Source organism: Rattus norvegicus, chromosome 3, assembly GCF_036323735.1.
Source record: "Rattus norvegicus strain BN/NHsdMcwi chromosome 3, GRCr8, whole genome shotgun sequence".
NCBI lineage: Eukaryota > Metazoa > Chordata > Mammalia > Rodentia > Muridae > Rattus > Rattus norvegicus.
Genome location: NC_086021.1, coordinates 166,807,665 through 166,826,475, shown reverse-complemented (window position 1 = coordinate 166,826,475; position 18,811 = coordinate 166,807,665). Strand labels below are relative to the sequence as shown.

The following is an 18,811-nucleotide window of genomic DNA, read 5'->3' as shown; positions in this document are numbered from 1 at the left end:
GCTGGCCAGCTGGCCATGTGAAGAGAGAGGCAAGGGGCCCATGGCTGTAGCTACCTGCAAATTCAGTCAGCATCATCCCCCACCACCACCACACTCCCCCAGGGGGGTTATAAAGCAGATTTCAAAGTGACCTAAGACTAGCAACTACCAACATCTTGGACATTTGAAGGTCCTCAGCTTGCTGGCAGGAGCACCTGGTAGATAAGATAGGAACAACACATTCCTCACAGACAGAAGTCCACTGCAGCTACAGAACGGGTACCCGTCTTCCAAATACACACAGTGAACTGAAACAACTGTTTGAACCATCTTAGCAGGCTCTAGGCATCAAGTTTAAAACTAACTGATTCAAAAGATACAGAACAGAGCAACAAAAAAAGGGGGAAATGATCTCAACTATCTGAAAGCAACATGCATGGTGCAAAGGCAGCCTCTCTGTTTCGGGGCCTGACGTCATGATAAAGAACAGCGAATGTTCATAAGCAGGGCTCCTCTGTGGGTGAATCTCCAGTCAGTTACAGCCAGCTCAGGGAGAGCCATCAGGCAAACTACCCATTAGCTGTCACTTTAGAATGACTTCAGAAAGCCAGCCCCAGAGCTCTGCTGATATCTTTTCAACAACCTCTTAATCTTGTTTATAACACCTGTGTTAAGGCAACCTGACATCAATTCTACTCACTTGTCTCAGACTGAAATTACTCAGAAACTCCAGGATTCCCGTAAACATCACAAAAGGTGCTGCCTCAAATAGCCTAAAAGACAGAAGCCATCCACCTCTTAAAACAAAGCCACGCCATGAGCCTTGCTGGGCCTTAAATTTCACAAACGAGTCATGAAGATCCTAGAATTGTGAGGTCTGAAGAACCCAGAAAATTCTTCCTACAGCTTTCTACCAAGTGACCAAACGGCACAGTCACCTTGGTCTGCAGGCCTGCTCCAGGTCATAAGTGGGCCACTTTCTTCCCAGTCCCGAGCACTCCTTCTAGGAAGGTAATACTCCTAGTACCAAATGGAGCAAGTGGGGATGCAAGAGACACCTCAGCAAACTGCCCAAAATCACAGAGCTGGAAAATGGTGGTGAAAACTGCAGTCATGACAGACGCAGCCTGCCTCACCTGCTTTCTGCTTACTGCACATCTGCTCCTGGGGTTCCTTACACTTACAATGAGCTGACAGCAGCAATGCAGACATGTGTGCACATTCTAGGCCTGCATGAAACACAAAACACCCAAGAAACCGATGTGAAACCAATCCACGAATAGGGAGAAAGAAGGACACTTTGGTGGCCACACTACCTGCCTTTGTGTCACTAGTGTGTGACCTTGGACAAATCTTGGAGAAAAAAGCCCCCCCTACTGTTGTGAAATAATATGTGGAAAAGCCAAATCCAGAAAAAGTCCACAACAAATATTAAAAACACATAATCTCTATATGATATATACGTGTGTGTATGCACATGTGCACATATATATTTCATATATAGGAAATGGATATTCTCGAGCCAACCAACACAAAATAAAAACCAATCTCATTGCTTTGTGCAGGCTCATTTCTTGCCTATAAGGCTGGGTGCAGAGAAAAACAGCAATTATGGCCCACAGTGGACTTACAGTAAATCTCTGGCAAATAAATGAATCAATCGATCTCTTGCTTTAGGGTCAGAGGCAGCCCTAGTCTTTAACAGAAATGCCAATCAACTCTCGGGTTACCAGAGGAACAGAATTGAGCCTGTGTGAAGACCATCTGCTATGAGTTAAGGCAAGTTTCCTAAGAGTAAGACCAAGATCAGTCACAAACACAGCTTAATCTACCTCATCAAGAAAGCAGCAGCAGCAGCAAGGGGCTGAGGGTTAGCGCCACAACGAAGGGCCTACCTAGCACATGCGAGGCCCTGGCTTCAGTCCCCAGCACCATATAAATAAGTGAACGTTTAAGAACAAAAACAAAGGCTGGGGAGATGACTCAGTGAGTAAGAGTTCAAACAGTCAGCACCCTCATAAAAACCAGGCATGGCCACGGATGTACTGTGGTGCCAGTCCTGTGTAGGATAGACAGGATGGTCACTAGGGCTTGCGGGCCACCTCCCGAGGGAGTGGTTGAATGGGGAGCCCAATGTCTTTCTCCGGTCTCTACACGTGCACTTCCCCTGTGGAGCCTCACACTGATAATCCCAGCAGTAAGAAGGCTGAGGCAGGAGACTGTAAAAGGCAACAGGAGAGATGGTAAAGAACACCCCAATTCATTCATTAATCATGGATGGGTGCATAAAGCAGCCACCCACCCCTCACCCCATCCTTCTTTAGTCAAGGGCGTTTACTGAGCAGTTCCCCTGTGACAAGCTCTCCTCTGGCCACAGCCCTTGAGGATCTCAAGGCAATGAGGAGAAGGGGCATTTATACGTAACCAGACTTCCTATACAAAAACGGTACCTGTGACAGAAACTACAAGGCCAAGCAATGGTACTATGCCTCCCTATTCTCTGTAAGTCTCTGCTGTTTTCACTTTAAGTGCCTTCATTCACAGAGACTTCTTCTAGCTGCCTTCTCCTCCCTAGGTGTCTCTTGCAGAAGCTCTGGGGCCTTCCCTTCCTCCTCTGCAAGTAGAGACGAAATCCGGCACATGCACATCACAGAGCCTGGAGCCTGGCTCTGCAGTGTGCTTCAACATGGAAGTCACAGGCCTTTTTGTTTGTGGGTGGGTGACATCCACTGCTCCCCTTTGAGCTCATTGTCATCTGCAGCTGTTTAGAAGCATCGTCCCTGTGACCCTCTTTTTCCATAAACACAAAGGCAATCTGCCAACGGAGGGCAAGCTACCACTGCTGCAGAGGGGAGCCCTCAGGCCCAGCTGCACATCCCTCAGCCATGTCACCCTGCCAGGCTCAGTGTCTAGCTCCTGAGAAAAGTCACATTCACCGTGCTCAGCCATCACGGAGTTCACGTGGGCAAAACGGCCTCTGCTCCACACAAAGTGAAGCAAGAGTAAAAATCGCTTTTTTAATTAAAATAAGACTTCCTCAACCTTCTGCTGACAATCACAGCTACAACACAAAGCCCAGTATCAGCCACTAACCAGTCTCCACACTGCGGGGAGGACGGTCTGCAGCCGTCAGAGGAGGGAGGGGAAAATTACTAATTTAAACAAAATGTTTAATCTTCTAATTACGGGGCAGGCTCCAAGAGGATAGAAAGTGCTTTGCAGTCTTCATTATGGAATCCCCATGCGACCATGGCACAAGTCATGTCAGCCAGAGGCAGATGCCACCTCTCCTTCCCCTCTGAGCCTTCTGTGTCCTTGCCAGATCTGAGAGGAAGGAAAGAACCTAACAGAAGAAAGGTGCAGGTGAAGCATGAATTGCGGCTCTCCAGTCCCTTATGCTGGTGAGGCAGAGGTGCCCAGTCAGAGGCTGGCAAGGCCCCATCCCATGCTTCACTCAGCAGGCAAGATGGCCCAAGGCCATCTCAAGCTCGGGGCCTTGCACAACTGCCTGCCTCAGGTGCTGCTGGAGCAATTCTTGTCACTTCTCTCATCAGGACCCAGAAGCATGGAGAATCGGGGTGGTACCCGGCCATGGCACCTCTGGTCAGACAGACCTGTGCCTCTGCAGATAGCTTATCCCCGGCTGATTTGTGTTATCTCTGCCTATTCAGATCTCTGTGCTAACTCGGGGGTAGAGTCCCTGCCAAGCAACTCTGACAAGTCTAATGGCAGAATTCCCATGGGGGAATGCTGGAGGCAGCAGAGGCAGGCACTCACTCCCTTTCATTAGGGACAGGCCTTCTTTAAATGTGAAGACAAGAAGTAGCCGCATGTGGACAGTGCGTGCAGCCTCTTACACAGCTGGCAGGAACTGAAAAGCCGCTCCGCCCCCAGCCCTGCCACCCCAAGCCAGCTGCAAAAGATGCGCTGGGAGTCCTAGGAATGGCCGTGCCCCTAATTACCCACTGCCATGTGAGAGCAGGCTTGGAGGGGATGGCGGCAGGTCTGGGCAGATCAGCAGCGACATCTAATCAGCAGCTCCGGCCCTCTGCAGCTGTTCTGCAGGAGCACAGCGTTCACAGTTCCAAAGCCTCCCGCAAAGCGCAGGTGCTGCGGGTCAGCTGTGCGGTCCGAGGCCTGCCAGGGATGCTTTCTTCACTCTCTCAGGCCAGGGTACTCAATGAAGGGCACTCTGCCCACACTCGGTGCCAACGCTGGCACTAGCAGAGAGCTGCCTCTTGATTAGTCCACAACACAGATGAAATGTGCCGGGAACAACAGAGGCGGGAAAGCAATTATCCAAGGGAGAGCATGGCGTCAGCTGTGGCCGTACAGCACAAAGGTGGACTCTGCACCCTTTCAGCAGCCATGCCGGCCAGATTGTCCCTCCACAGCCTCTTGTCTGAGCCAGACTGTGTCACTCCACAGCTTAAGAGCCCTAATGACTTCCACTACACCGAAGAGAAAGGGCAGAGCTGGGTCCTCCCTCCTCTGGGCTGACCTTGGGGCCTGTGCTGGTTGTTCCCAGCCTGCACTGCTGCTCACACAGTCCTTCATATGGCTGGCTTTCCCATTACTTCGTTCTCAACTCAAATACCATCCCTTCAAGAGGCCCTCTAGAACTTTCTCAGGTAAATACCAGTCACTGCTACAGTTATATTTGCCATGTTTTCTCTTTGCAACACATCTGAATCATCTTCTTATTCACTTGTTCTGCTTGCATATTCTTATTTACTTGTTCTTCAGGCTTACTGTCTGTCTCCACTCCCTGGATATAAGCCCCATACAGACAGGGGCTTTGACCAAAGTCTAGTGTAATACTTTACATGTAGTTGGCATTTAATGAGTGTGTAGAACAATTAAGGAACAAAAGGTTCAATATGGACCACTAATCCACATAAAATTTACTAACCCCTGAAAATCTGGGTTGGCTCACAGCCTGACTCTGAGCATATGCCAGGTGCCCTGGAAACAAGAGTAAACAATGTCCCCTCTCTTTGCCAAGCCCTAGTATATGACTAGGAAACAATAACAAAGGGAAACAGAGTCAAGATGGAGAACTTGCAGACTGCCCTAGAACTGGAAGACCAGAGGGCTTCCTGAGTGGGGTTTACCCAAACCATCCTCTTACAGAAGGTTCAGGTAGGCTGGACATAATGACCACCAATGGGCTGTGGCCAAAACCCAGATCTTAAAGGTCCAGGGAGAAGACACATCACCTGAGGTGGTCCAGGTCCATTCTTATGTTCTTGATGCTGGGAGCCAGACAGCACGCATGCAGACCAATTTACAAAAAGACACCATGATGTGCACAGGAGTGCAAAGAGCCGTGGAAGGAGAGCCTGCCAGAGAGCGGCGAGGACAAGAAAGGCACCAACGGGCCAGGAATAGGCGTCCTGAGTCTCTGACGTCTGCTGGGATCCAGGTTTCATGGGATTCTGGGTGTGTGAAACTGGATGTGAACACTAGCTAAGAGGCAACCGGGGCTGGAGCAATGGCTCAGATGTCAAGGGCACTGGGTGCTCCAGTGAGAACCTAAGTTCAGTCACCAGGGTCTCATGGCAACTCCAGACTGTCCATAACTTCAGTTCTAAGGAATCTGATGCCCTCCTCTGACCTCCAGCGACACCAGGCACGCATGTGGTACACAGACATAAACATACACACATAAAAAATAAAGAAAAGATAACCACAACAGCTGCAGTTCTAAAACAGGACATATGTCCAGAGGAAGTCCTGTTAATGAGACATTCTCTAGTGCTCAAGATGTCAGTGGCAGGCCAAAGAAGAATGCACTAAAGAAACAGAGACCAGTCGTAAATGACTTCTGTAATCTTACAGACCTCAGTGTCTTGTAGAGGAGTTCCACCAAGAATAAATTGTATCCAACAACCCGTCTTCTGTGACACCATTAAAAGAAGGAAGCAAAGGGTCTCAGCAAAAGGTTACACAGTCGTCAGTCCTGTAGCAGTTGCAGCAGACCAAGAAGAGTGCGCAGCTGGGGGAGGTGGGCCCGGCAGCCGGGGAGGGTGGGTCTGGCAGTGGTCAAAGCTCTGCACAGTTAACATGTGCTCTCATGACGGCCCTGATGGAAAAGGTGAGGATGCGTGTGCTGTGTACGTTTGGGAAGATCTGCTTCCAAATGATGTAAGAGAACAAGGGGCCTGATCGTGGACGAATTCTGCTCTGAACTCCATCAGCCAGCAGCTGGGTCCTTAGGCAAGGTTCTTTCCTGCCTGGGCTCCAGCCTCCCCGTGGGTAAGAGAAGGCGGGTGGGTGCAATGAGAACCTCTGGGTTCCTCCTCACTCAGCACTCCCACCTCAACAGGCCTCTGAAACCTAGAAAATCTGTTAGTGAAGGCCGGCAGTGCACTCTCCACAGACAGCAGGCAAGCGGGAGTAGGCACAGTTCAATGCAACCTGCCCCAGCTTCTAAACCTCATTATGGGCTTCCTTCGCAGCCACCCCCAACTGATCAATAGTAACGTCGTTTCTCGCCCTCTTTTATCGCTGAGCTTCGATGTTCTGCTGGATCTTTGGTAGGTCTGTCTTCCCCCTGACCAACAGCTGCACCCCCGTTTCAGCTAACTAAGCTATTACGTGACATCAAAATGCCCAATAGTTTCTCTCATCATTAATCATTAATCTGCAATTCCACTGAAGCACCATGGGCGGAGAAACCAGTGAAAGTCGGCCCAGTAAACCCAGAGCTGCAAAGAAAACAGCCTTCCAACAGTCCATCGTAGAGCGCTGATATGGAGGGACCATGAGTTAAAGTCCAGCGGAATCCCAGCTGGGAAGACCTCTGAGCACCTCTCGATTCTGGGCATTAACACAATAAGCATGTGAATGACAGCAAGCAACTGCTTCCATAATCAATCATACCAGCTTTTGGAACGCAGGTATTTTGCTCAGTTTCAGCTCCTTCTTGGGTCAGTTAATACAAGGACTGTGGTGGATGATGTCTTTACACAAGGCTAAAAACATTTTGCTGGGCATGGTAATTACCATGGTAAACCTGTAATTCTAGGACATGGGAGGCTGAAGCAGGAGGATTATGAATTCCTAGACAACTTGAGCTACACAGCTAGACTCTGCTTAAAAAACCAAAACCAAAACCAAGGGGTTCGGGTGACTGGATTAGTCAGTAAAGTACTTGTCACAACATAATGACCCCAGTTCCCCAAACAGCAGCCTCTGCCTATAATCACAACGCTGGGGAGGTGGACACAAGCAGATCCCTGGAGCTCACTGGCCAGTCTATCTGGCCAAATTGGCAAGCTTCAGGCTGAGATCTTGCCTCAAAAAAGGTGGTGGAGAGTGAATGAAGAAGATACCAACATTTTCTCCTGTAGTGTGTGTGTACGCGATCACTCGTTTGCTCACTCACATACATTCACACCCACATCCTCACACACACTCACACACTCACATTCATGCTCACACACACTCACACCTCACATGTTAACACACTCTCTCTCTCTCTCTCTCTCTCACACACACACACACACACACACACACACACACACACACACACACACACACACTTGCACCCTGCCATACACACACCATTGCTAACCCCCAGGACAAGGACAACCCATTGTGTGCCCACCTGCCAGCCTGTAATGGAGCTGGGACCCTAAGGTCACTCTGGAACTCTATGGAAGAGAAACTGGCTCTGAACAATTCAGGTGAAAGGCCAATGGCTGATTCAGGAGAAGGTGAAAGGCGGCTCTGAACTCAGGCTCCGTCTCCGAATTCCAGTTTCTCTCCAGCTACACACGACTCAGATCAAAACCACCCACTTCCCTCAGGATGGCTAGGAAAAGATAAAGGAAGGGGTGATTTGTAAATGAGATCTCTGGTACCTGCTAGGCAGAAACTGTGGTTTCCCAGCGCCGTGGAGGAGACCCGGGGAACAAATAGCAGCCTTGGAGGCATAATTTTTGCTATCGGTGACGGCTCACTGTGGTGGGGTAGGGCTGTACTCTGGCCTACTGAGAATACGCTACACCGTGCAAGTGTGGGTGACAAACTGTTCTCATTTTACCTTATTGAATTCTAAGCTTAAATCTCCAAGGAGCCAAAGATCTTGGTAGCACTGAGGCAGCTTTGCAGAATTTAAGACAGGCTTACTTCCCTGTAACATGTTTGTTTGGCATATCAATAATAAACAGCTACCATTTACTGGGAACTAGACCAGCCACACTGCCTCATTTAGTCCTGTAATTTTTTTTTTTAATATAGATGATACACAGACATGGAGACATATGCCTTTAATCCCAGCACTGAAAAAGCAGAAGCAGAGGAACTGTGAGTTCCAGGCCAGCCTGGTCTACATAGACTTCCAAGCCAGTCAGGGCTGCATAGTGAGACCTTGGGGTTGCTTGTTTGTTTCTAAAAGATGGTAATGGTAACAAGAATATTTCTAGAGATGGTGAGCTAAAGATAGCCCTGTTAGATGATCTCCATTTGAAAGATAAAAGCCAAGGCTTAAAGAGGTTAATTAACTGGACCAAGGTCACACAGCTAGCTCTCAGCAGGACTGGGGTTCAAACGCAGGCCATCTGACCCACAGTCTGCATTCGTCTGCCATGCTAAACATTAAAGATCCTTCACAGGCTTCCAATTCTTTCCTCCCACAGTACTGACAAGCTATTCTGAACCTCTGCATTCTCTAATGCAGTCATCTTTATACAGAAAAACTTCTCTATCGTGTTCAGCTTTATACATTCAATCCTCCAACTGAAAACAGTGACACCCACTGAGGGCACAGAAAGATACTGTTCCCCAATTTAACCCCCTAAAGTAAGGAGGTTAATCTGAACTACCCCAACCAGGCTTTCTGAAAGGGGAAAGAGGGTGACTGCTGGGTCTACCTCTATGCCTAGAGAAGAGCAATGTCTGTGAGCGTACAAAGAAAATGGACCCTCACCTACCATGACAACAGCTCCATGTGATCAAGAGCAACCCTGTGTGGCAGTCTTGCAGGGCTACAGCCAGGAGCTGGTGGTCAAAATAGCAAGGATAAAAAGAAGGCTCTTCAGGACAGTCTTCTTCCTCTGGGAAGCCTCTGTGGAACTGTCTGCCTCAGGATCCCACCACGCCTTGCTGGTGCCTGTGTGACAGCACTGTGTGGCACTGGGATCTCAAACCCTTGGAGCTCTCACTGGAAATGCAAGCTTCTCAAGCTTGAACTGGGCCTCTTCCTACCCAGACTGAGTCAGACACTCACACAGGCAGATGCCTTCCCGGCTCCTGAAAGGAGTTGGCTCACAAGCTCGCATGGTCTAGGGGGAAAGAATCTTTCATCTCCCAGTTCTTTCATCTTTGAGAAAGAGCCCCAAGGCTTCTTTCAAGTCAGCTGAGCAGCTGACAGCCCTGACTAAAATGGGAAGTTGGGCACAGGAGGGAGGGCAGAGGAGGAAGCAGAGAATTGTGTGATAGCCGAACATCTGGCCAGAAGCTCAGTTGACACAAGAAATGTCAATCAGGGCTCCTGGTAGGTACGTGAAGGAGCTGAGGGGAGACTGGATGAGTTCCTCTGAAAGGATAAGACTGGGGCTACAGCCACACTCTAGTAAAAGGTAAGACCAGTGAGGCTCAAGAAGTCGCTGGCAGAAAAGAACACAGGCACTCTTCAACAATGTGGGCTTTTAAACCAGTATTCCTCAAACTCTGACATAGAAACTGAGGAACTATGACAATTAAATGCAGGAACTACACACAACACTAAACTAAAAAATGGAACATTAACGAGAGAGCCAGCAGCAAGCATGCGCGCGCACGCACAGGCACGGACACACACACACACACACACACACACACACACACACACACACCCACGCACACACGCACACATCTTTTTTAAAGAGTGAAATTAGGGGTTGGAGAGATGGTTCGTTGGTTAAAAACACTGCAGCTCTTCCAGAGAAATCTAAGTCTAATTCCCAGCATCCATATAGAAGATCATAACTGTAATTCTACTCCCAGTATATCTGATGCTCTCTTCTGGCCTCCAGGGGCACTGCACCCAGAAGGTTCACATGCATGCAGGCAAAGCAGCCACACACATAAATAAATAAAATAAATTAATTAATTAAAAAAAATTAAGGGGTTGGAGATTTAGCTCAGTGGTAGAGCACTTGCCTAGCAAGCGCAAGGCCCTGGGTTCGGTCCCCAGCTCCGAAAAAAAGAAAAGAAAAAAAAAAATTAAGAGCCAGGTAGTGGTGGCACACACCTTTAATCCCAGTACTCAGGAGGCAGAGGCAGGTGGATCTCTGAGTTCCAGGTCAGCCTAACCTACAAAGCTATTCCAGTATAGCCAGGGCCACAAAGAAAACTCTGTCTTGAAAAACAAAGAAAAATATTTCAAAGGTGATGTGACAAGCATCCTCTGAAGTGGAAAGAAGGAACCCCTGTCAGCTGGCAAGGGAGGCAGTGGAATGTGAGCTTCCGAAAGGAGGAAACTCCACGACACACTCATCTAGTCCCCATCTGCACTGACAACTTGACTAGCCCACACAGAGAGGCTGGTGGCATGGCTCAGCAGTTAAAGCACTTGCTGCTCTTGCAGAGGACCTGGATTCAGTTCCCAGCACCCACTTGGCAGTTCACAACCATCTCTAACTCCAGGTTCCAAGCAGTCTAATGCCCTCTTCTGCTCTTTGGCCACAAAGCATGCACACGGTACACAGAGCAAAGCACTTATACTTATAATACACAAATAAACAAATCTTTAGAAGCAGCACGAAAACACATCTTTGGGTGTGCCTATGAGGGAGTTTCCCAAAAGTCTGACCCAGGAGGAAGACCCACCCTAAACAGAGCAGTACCAGCCCATGGAATGAGCTCCAGGAATGAGTGAAAAAGAAAATTCCAGCTAATCACCAGCATTCGTCTCTCTGCTTCCTGGACGTGGGTGCAGTGTGACCAGTCCCTCACATTCCCGTTGCCAGGGAATGGCAGTGACGTGAATGAGGGATGCTTCCCAGAGGCTAGAGTGTCTACACACTTGATCCCCAGTTGGTACTGCTGTTAGGGAAGGTTAGGAAATCTTTCCTCCTTGCTGGAGGAAGCCCATCACTGAGGGCAGGTATCCAGGGTTTATAGCCTGGTTTCACTTCCTGTGTGCCCACGTGCACATGAAAAGTGACCTTGCTGCTCCCTGCTGCCGGGCGGCCTCATGCTCCGGCTGCCATTCCTTCCTCGCCATGGAGGACTCTATCCTCTGGAGCTGGGAGCCAGAGGAAGCCCTTTCTTCCTGTCTTTGCTAGGGTTTTCTGCTGTGAACAGAGACTGTGACCAAGGCAACTCTTCTAAGGACGACATTGGGGCTGGCTTACAGCTTCAGAGGGTCAGTCCAGTATCAAGGCGGGAACATGGCAGCATCCAGGCAGGCATGGTGCAGGAGGAGCTGAGAGTTCTTATCTTCATCTGAAGGCTGCTAGCAGAAAACTGACTTCCAGGCAGCTACAGTGGGGGTCTTATAAGCCCACACCACAGTGACACACCTACTCCAACAGGGACACACCTTCTAATAGTGCCACTCCCTGGGCCGAGCATATATAAACCATCACACTTCCTAAGTTGCTTTTTGTCAGGATTCAATCACAGCAGCAGGAAAGTAACTGATATAAATTGTATTCCCTAACACTGTGACTATAGCAAACCTTTCCACCCTTTAGTTGCTTTTTATCGAGGATTTGATCTCAACAATAAGAAAGCTAATACACAAGCCATTCCCAAGCAACCATTGCTTGACACTGAGCACAGGTAAGACATGCTGCTAGATGCTGGCTCCCTCCCTGAACTTACAGCAGGCACAGGAGCATACTGTATATTCCGTGAGAAGAATGAGCTGGAAGAAAGACAGATGAGGAAGCCATGGTGGGAAGAAATGAACTTACAAGAGAAAACACATCGAGAGAGGAAATAAATGGGAACACCAGTGGGAATTGCTCTTTACCTGTTATTTATAGCCAGCTTGCTAACAAAATTAACCTGGGAAAGCATGAAACTGTCATGCAAAAAGTAACCTCTTTCAGTATGATCAGAATAATATTCTCAGGGTTAGAACGTAACTTGAGGCTGCCACAAAAATGAAGGATGCATTCTGAACACAAAAGTTCAGGCTTTCAACAATGTGTCTTATACGCCCAAGAACAACAAAAACAGAAACTGAAAAGGCTCAATTACAAACTCCAATTCCTGTCTTAAAAGCGGGGAGCAGGGAGCAGAAGTACAAATGATAAACATGTACAAGAGTAATATCCTCGCTCAAATAACTTTGAAGTAGCACTTTATGTGCCTACTAGATAAATGGCAGGGATGTAAATCACGACAAGCAGTACGGTCGGGACTGCAGTAAACTGGAGTGCAGTGCTGAAGGAGGGAGTGGCCCCACATGTCTCTGCAGCTAAAGGGACCCCACTGTCTCTGGCTACTCCCCCAATTCCCTGAACACCCATCGCACAAGTTTGCTCCTAATAGTTAGCAACGGACTCTTCCCAGCTTCCTCTGCCGCCCACAGAACTCCATCATAGCTGGGATTCTAATCTCTCTCTTCTCAATGACCAACTGAATCCACGTCCTCTGATCCAATACCTCCCTTAGCTTATCGAATCGTTCCGTGCACTGTGCTCATGGGACACTTACTACACACAGTGAGGTGTTTAAATGCCCACGTCACTTCTCATACCATGAATTCTTCAAGCCTGGAATCGGGTCTCAATCATTTTAACACATGCCAACCTTACCTCAGGAAAGCGTACAAAGTCATTGTGAGTGACCAGGAGAGGGGGAAATGCCACACGAGCAAAGAAGCTCCAAACAACATTACACCCCCATCAAAAACCTGAACACGACCTAAATATCAACTGTGGAGTAATAACTGAGGGGAAAATCATCTATGACTCGAATGAAAGCTCGCATACGTTAGAGAGCAACATGAAAGCTATGTAGAAAAAAATACATGTTACTTAAAGAAATCAACACAAAACAGTCCATATGCAATACTTACAGGCATATAAAATATATTCATTGGATTGGAGTAGTGGTTTTTCCTTGCTTCAAATTCTTCCTTACTATTCGACAGTTTATTATCATTAAATTTTATTTCAAAAGTAAGAAATGGGAGAGGAGCAAAACAGACTGGAAGAAGCCCCTCCATCCAGGAAAATGCTGGCGTTACCCACATCGACAGGGGGAGTGGGTGTCTGCAATATCATCCAAGCCAAGGGTCCCTGACCTCAATCTGTCTCAAAGAGAATTCCTCTGGAGGTGCAAAGCCAGTCGTTCCCACCAAGCCAATCTGAACTAAATGCGAATTCTTTATTGCAAAACTTCAGAGGTAAGAACTTTTCCCCAGACGTCTGTGGAATGAGTATTAATGAGAGTGCCCTGGAGTTCAGATCTGCGCCTAGGCAGCAGAAACTTCTCTCCCGAGCCACTGCTGGGCACACTTCTTGATGAGATGTCTAAGCCTGAAGGCATCAAAAAAGTGCATTTCCATATTGGGAACATAACTGGTTTCCTCTTTAAGACTTTTCCCACCACCTCCTGTCCACATTGTAATTCTCCTGTCTTCTCAAATGAATTGCTAACATCTGTCAAGGGTAGAAGGCATACACTGAGGTGCTCTCCTGCCTATTACTGAAAGAACCAATCTCAGCAGAAAATTGCAATCTTCCCACTGACTTGCCCCAAAAATGAAATTTAATAAGCAAGCTAAAAAATGTTAAAGTTTTAATAAACACTTCCTATTGCTGTATGAGACTTCTTCTTGCTCACCTTAGACCCTGAGTTTTGGAATGGAAAGAACCACAAGTTGTACTGCCTGAACTCCTCGCTTTACAACTGACAAGAGAAAGGATGTGCAGGGAGGGAGAGTGACTTGTCCTGAGTCACCCAGATAAGTGCTGATAACGGCTGGATTAGAACCCAAATCTCCCAGGTCTCCAGCCCCAAGCCCTTCTACTACATCATGCTTTTTCAGGTACTGGACTCTCTGGAGCCCTTGGCCTAAATAATTAGTATTTAAATTTTAAAGCTACTAGGGACCTCAGAGAGTCATACCTAATCCCCTCATTAGGCATATGAGGAAACTGAGGCCCAGAGAGATTAAGTGATTTGCTCTCTGTTTTGAGCGGCAGGGAAGAAGTACAGCTTAAGCTGAAAAACCTGCAGACCGGTGCCCAGGAGAGGCCAGGGCTGCCTCAACTGGGACAAGCTTAAAAGGAATGCAGATGCTTCTAGACCAGTGTGCCTTCATGTACAGTCCCTGACCACCAGCTTTAGAATCACCCCAAATGTGCAAAACCCCAACTCTCAGAACACTGAGGCAAACTTCTGAGCTGGGAATGCTCTAGCCAGACAACTTTGCTCCCTTCTGTTCCCAGGGAGCGAGCATCAGTGCTCATGACAGTCGGTTTTGCCAATGTTGACACTGCGCAGCAGGGCTTACAATTTACGCTTTCTTTTACACATCAGTTCGAGGTTGTTTTAACAGCAGCAAACATGCCTGGGTGTTCAGGGCTGGCTCTACTGCTTCCTGGCTGCCTGAGCTTCACAGACAGGAAACTTGCCTCCCTAGCTTCGGTTTCTCTTTGCATGAAGTAGTCACACCATCTCCCTTTGGAGGATGTGCGGACCACCATACCTGACAATGTATCTACAGGCACATTAGTTCTGCCCCTGGCACACATCAAACAGACCAACACAGCAGTCAGGACCTCCACCTAAGAATAGGACTGCCTGAGTGCTCTCCGGCTAGGATCTCAGTTTCTCCCGTTGTAAAATGGGGATTAAAACAGCTCCTCATACTGGCATGCCTGTAATCACAGCACTCCAAAAGACAAAGGCAAGAAGCAGGCAAATCTTTGTGAGGCTGAGGCTAGCCTGGTCTGCAGGCCGCCCAGGGTGACACAGTGAGACTCTGTGGGGTTCAGAGGGTTCCTCCTGCTCAGTGGTAGAGTGCTCACCTAGCATTCATTAAGCTCTGGTTCTGTCCAAAGCCAGGTGGGGTGACAGACACCTGCAATCCCAGCATTTGAGAGGTGGGAAAGGAGTCAGAAATTCAGGGTCATCCTTGGCTACAAAGTGAGTTTGAGGACAGCCTGTTCTACATAAGACCCTGACGAAAGAAAGAAAGAAAGAAAGAAAGAAAGAAAGAAAGAAAGAAAGAAAGAAAGAAAGAAAGAAAGAAAGAAAGAAAGGAAGGAAGGAAGGAAGGAAGGAAGGAAAGAAAGAAAGAAAGAAAGAAAGAAAGAAAGAGGAGGGAGGGAGGGAGGGGAGAGGAGAGGAGAGGAGAGGAGAGGAGAGGAGAGGAGAGGAGAGGAGAGGAGAGGAGAGGAGAGGGAAAAGAAATTTAGTTCCTCAAAGAGCTGTTATGTGGATTTAGAGAAGAGGCAGGTAAATAATTAAATAATTATTTTGTGTAAGAGTATCGCTGTCTTCAAAGCACTTCCACTTCCATAGGCTCGTCTCATCCTCAAGATTTCCCACAGGAGGACGGCCATGTCTGACTGATTATAGACTAGACTCTATAGATTTAGACTACAGATTCTAGATTAGACTCTGACCTTTTCAGATAGGAATGGAGGTAGACTGTGCTGAAAGGAACAGAGTTGCAAATACACGACCAAGATTCTGGAGACACGTCAAGTCACCGCCTTGGCCTGTCAATCACTGCCCCGGCTTGAAACGTTAGCTAGGTCTGTCTATCAGATCTGAGTTCTTGTTTAAGCTACAAACAGGTGGGTTAAATGAAGACATCTGTATCACCTCTCAAAATGCAAAGGCTTTCTTCTGGCCCTTAAGGAGGTCCTACCTCAACTGTAATCTGCCAATATTTCCAGATGCCGTGTCACCTTCTGGTGTCCTGCTCACTCACCAAGGCTGGGTTACATGGCTCTTCTCTCTGCTTGTCTAATGGTCCTGGAGCCTGTGCTCACAGTCTCTGCCCCTGACTTCATCATTCTGCCCTGTCATATGCTGGCTCCTTAACCTTCAGGGCACTAACGCTGGCCCGTCAGACTCCTTCCCTGACCACTCAGTCTACAGAGGCCCTGAAAGGAGTTATACACAGCGGCGTTGGCCAACAGAAATACAATGAGAGTCACAAACCTTACATAGAAGTTTAAACTCAGAAGTAGGCACGAAATTTAAGTTTAAAAATCTATTATCCTTAATCCAATGTATAAACGTAATCTACCTTAAAAATTAAGATAGTTCATCATTCCCCAATAAAGCTGTGAGACGCAGTGTGTACTTTACACATAAGCACTTGATGCAGGTGGGCCACTCTTTCGATATCCAACAGTCATGCGCACAGCAGACGCCAAACATGCTCACATTTCCACAGCGGATTCTGCCGCACTCCCTCATAACACTTCTGGCCATCTAAGTTTCTTATTTGCTTACTCAATATTCTCTGGCGGCTCCCCCACTGTATTTGCCTTTTCAAAAGCAAGAGCCTTGTCTTGTTTATTTCCACATCATATGCTCAAAGGACCAAGTAGCTTGTGCACAGTAAATGTCCAACAAGTATCTGTAGCCAAATGGGCCTCTCCTGGCTGCACTGTTCCAGCTCTGAATCAATGGACTGGACTCTACAGATTTAGACTATGGATTTAGCCCAGAACTCCCAAACGAGTATTCTTCAGTGACCTTCCCACCACCTTTCTTGTTCCATTATCAATTACACTGTCTTAAAGGGGAAAATATTGTGGCCTCGCATCTGTTCTCTGACACTTATGTATTCTTTCTCATCAGGCTTGGAGTCTCCATCTATGGGATCAGGGTTTATATATTGGCTAAAGGAAATAATTACCAATATTAGTATTTATGGACTGTTATTATACTCTGCAACAAACACTAGCCTAACACTTTTTTTTCTCTTTTTCTTTTGGTTTTGGTTTTCTGGACAGGATTTCTCTGTGAGACCCTGGCTGTCCTGAAACTCACTCTGTAGACCAGGCTGGCCTTGAAAGATCTGCCTGCCTCTGCCTCCTCCCAAATCCTGGGACTAAAGGTGTGAGCCACCAACTGCTATGCATAGCTAGTTTTTTGTTGTTGTTCTTTCATTTTGTTTTGTTTTGTTTTGTTTTGTTTTGTTTTTAGGACAGAGTTTCTCTGGGTAGCCCTGGCTGTCTTAGAACTCACTCTGTAGACCAGGCTGGATTTGGACTCAGAGAGATCCATCTGCCTCTGGCTCTGGCCTCTGCCTCTGCATGCTGGGATGAAAGGTATGTGCCACAACCACCTGGCCCACTGTAAATTTCTTAACAGAAGAAAAAATTTCTTCACAACAGACACAAGGTAGGTAGCATGAGGTATTCTGTTCAAGGTTACAACCAGTCAGTAAGAAAAAGAAGAGATTGAAGGCAACCTGGGGCTCCAAATCCAGGCTTTTGGAGGATCAGGGGGTTGTTTCACTAAGTATCGCTGGCTGGCCTGGAATTTAGTGACCTGGGGCCTCTGCCTCCCAACTTTCAGGCACTGAGATTAAGGCATCCATGGCCAGCAGTTCAGGCTCACAGCTTCTCATCACCTACTCTGGTCTTTTAAAACAATCACAGTTTGAACACTACACAAGTGGGCAAGGTTGGCTAAAATTGTATTTTATTTCCATTACCCAAAGTATGCTCCATCATATGATGGTCTCGTATATACTCATTCAACCAACATGATCAAGGCTCTGTAATCAATATAAAAATACTACCTTTTTTCATACTATGTCTTTAGAATGAGGTGTGATTTACAAAACAGTACTTCCTAATTCAGACTAATTACCCTGTATGAGCTCCGACGCTATTGCAGCTAGTGAAAACAAGGCTGGACCCAAGGAACCTCATTAGGCAGTTAGGCAGTCAAAAGAGGGCGAAAACTTTGGGCCGGGAGCCTGGACACTTGAACTTTATCTAGTCTGTAGCTGTTGAGTGACCTCGGGCAAGTCCTTTCTTCTCTCTAGGTCACCCGTTCCCCACAAGTACCCTGAGCAAGGAGGTCAAGAGGTCTCTGAGGGACCCATTCCATGATTCATTTTCCAAGTATCTTAACAATTGCGGGGACCATGGCCACAGGTTTCTGCACTTTCAAATGACCTTTCACATATATCCATTTTATAGATTTTAAAAGAAAAAACGAGACTCCGTGACGGGAGAAAGACTTATCCAAAGCTACACCGACTCTTGGTAAAGAAACTGACACCGAAATAAAAAGCAGTGTTCTCCACAACTGTCTTAAGCGCTATGAATTGGAAGAAATGAGGCCGAAGAGGAGCTGAAGGGAATCGGGCTGCCGGGTGGGGAACAGAGATCAAATGGCTCAGGCCTGGAGAAAGAAGGGGTCGAAAGGGTCCACGAGGGCTTAGGGGAGTGAAGTGCAATGACAGGATGCAAGCCCGGGTGACATGAGAAGTGAGGGCCAGGGACCGAGAGGAGGCAAGATGACCGGGCTCTTCCTTGCGACGCCAACGAGGATGAGGAGCTCTCCGGCCCTGCCAACTGCACCTACCTGGTAGCTTAAAAGTTCGCCCACGTCCATGGTTCCGGACCCAATCAGCACAGTGTACCCTGGTTGCCTCCACTTACTCCCGAACCACGGGCCGCTTAGAGGCTTTTCCTGCCACACTGCCGTAAAGCGCCAGGCCTCAGAACCAATAGAGTAAAAGAGCGCGTGGCCGGCGCTCTCGCCACACTGCCGTAAAAGAAAGCGCTGCCGTAAAGCGCGCCGCAGTTTGACTATTCTGCTTCCGCCTGGATCCTGAAGGGGCAGGAAAGTGGGAGGATGCTAAGGGAACAAACCTAAAAACTAGGCGGTCATCCAAGTG

At 47.7% G+C, this 18,811-nt stretch overlaps 1 protein-coding gene across 1 annotated transcript in view; it reads right to left on the bottom strand.

The window, feature by feature from the left end:
- The window catches only part of Ctnnbl1 (catenin, beta like 1), a 161,034-nt gene extending 142,457 nt beyond the window's left edge, over nucleotides 1-18,577 (bottom strand). The window contains exon 1 of the mRNA NM_001024870.1: nucleotides 18,496-18,577. Coding sequence (NP_001020041.1) covers nucleotides 18,496-18,525 — 30 coding nt within the window. The 5' untranslated portion in view covers nucleotides 18,526-18,577. The remainder of the gene's footprint in view (nucleotides 1-18,495) is intronic.
- Nucleotides 18,578-18,811: the final 234 nt, after the last annotated feature.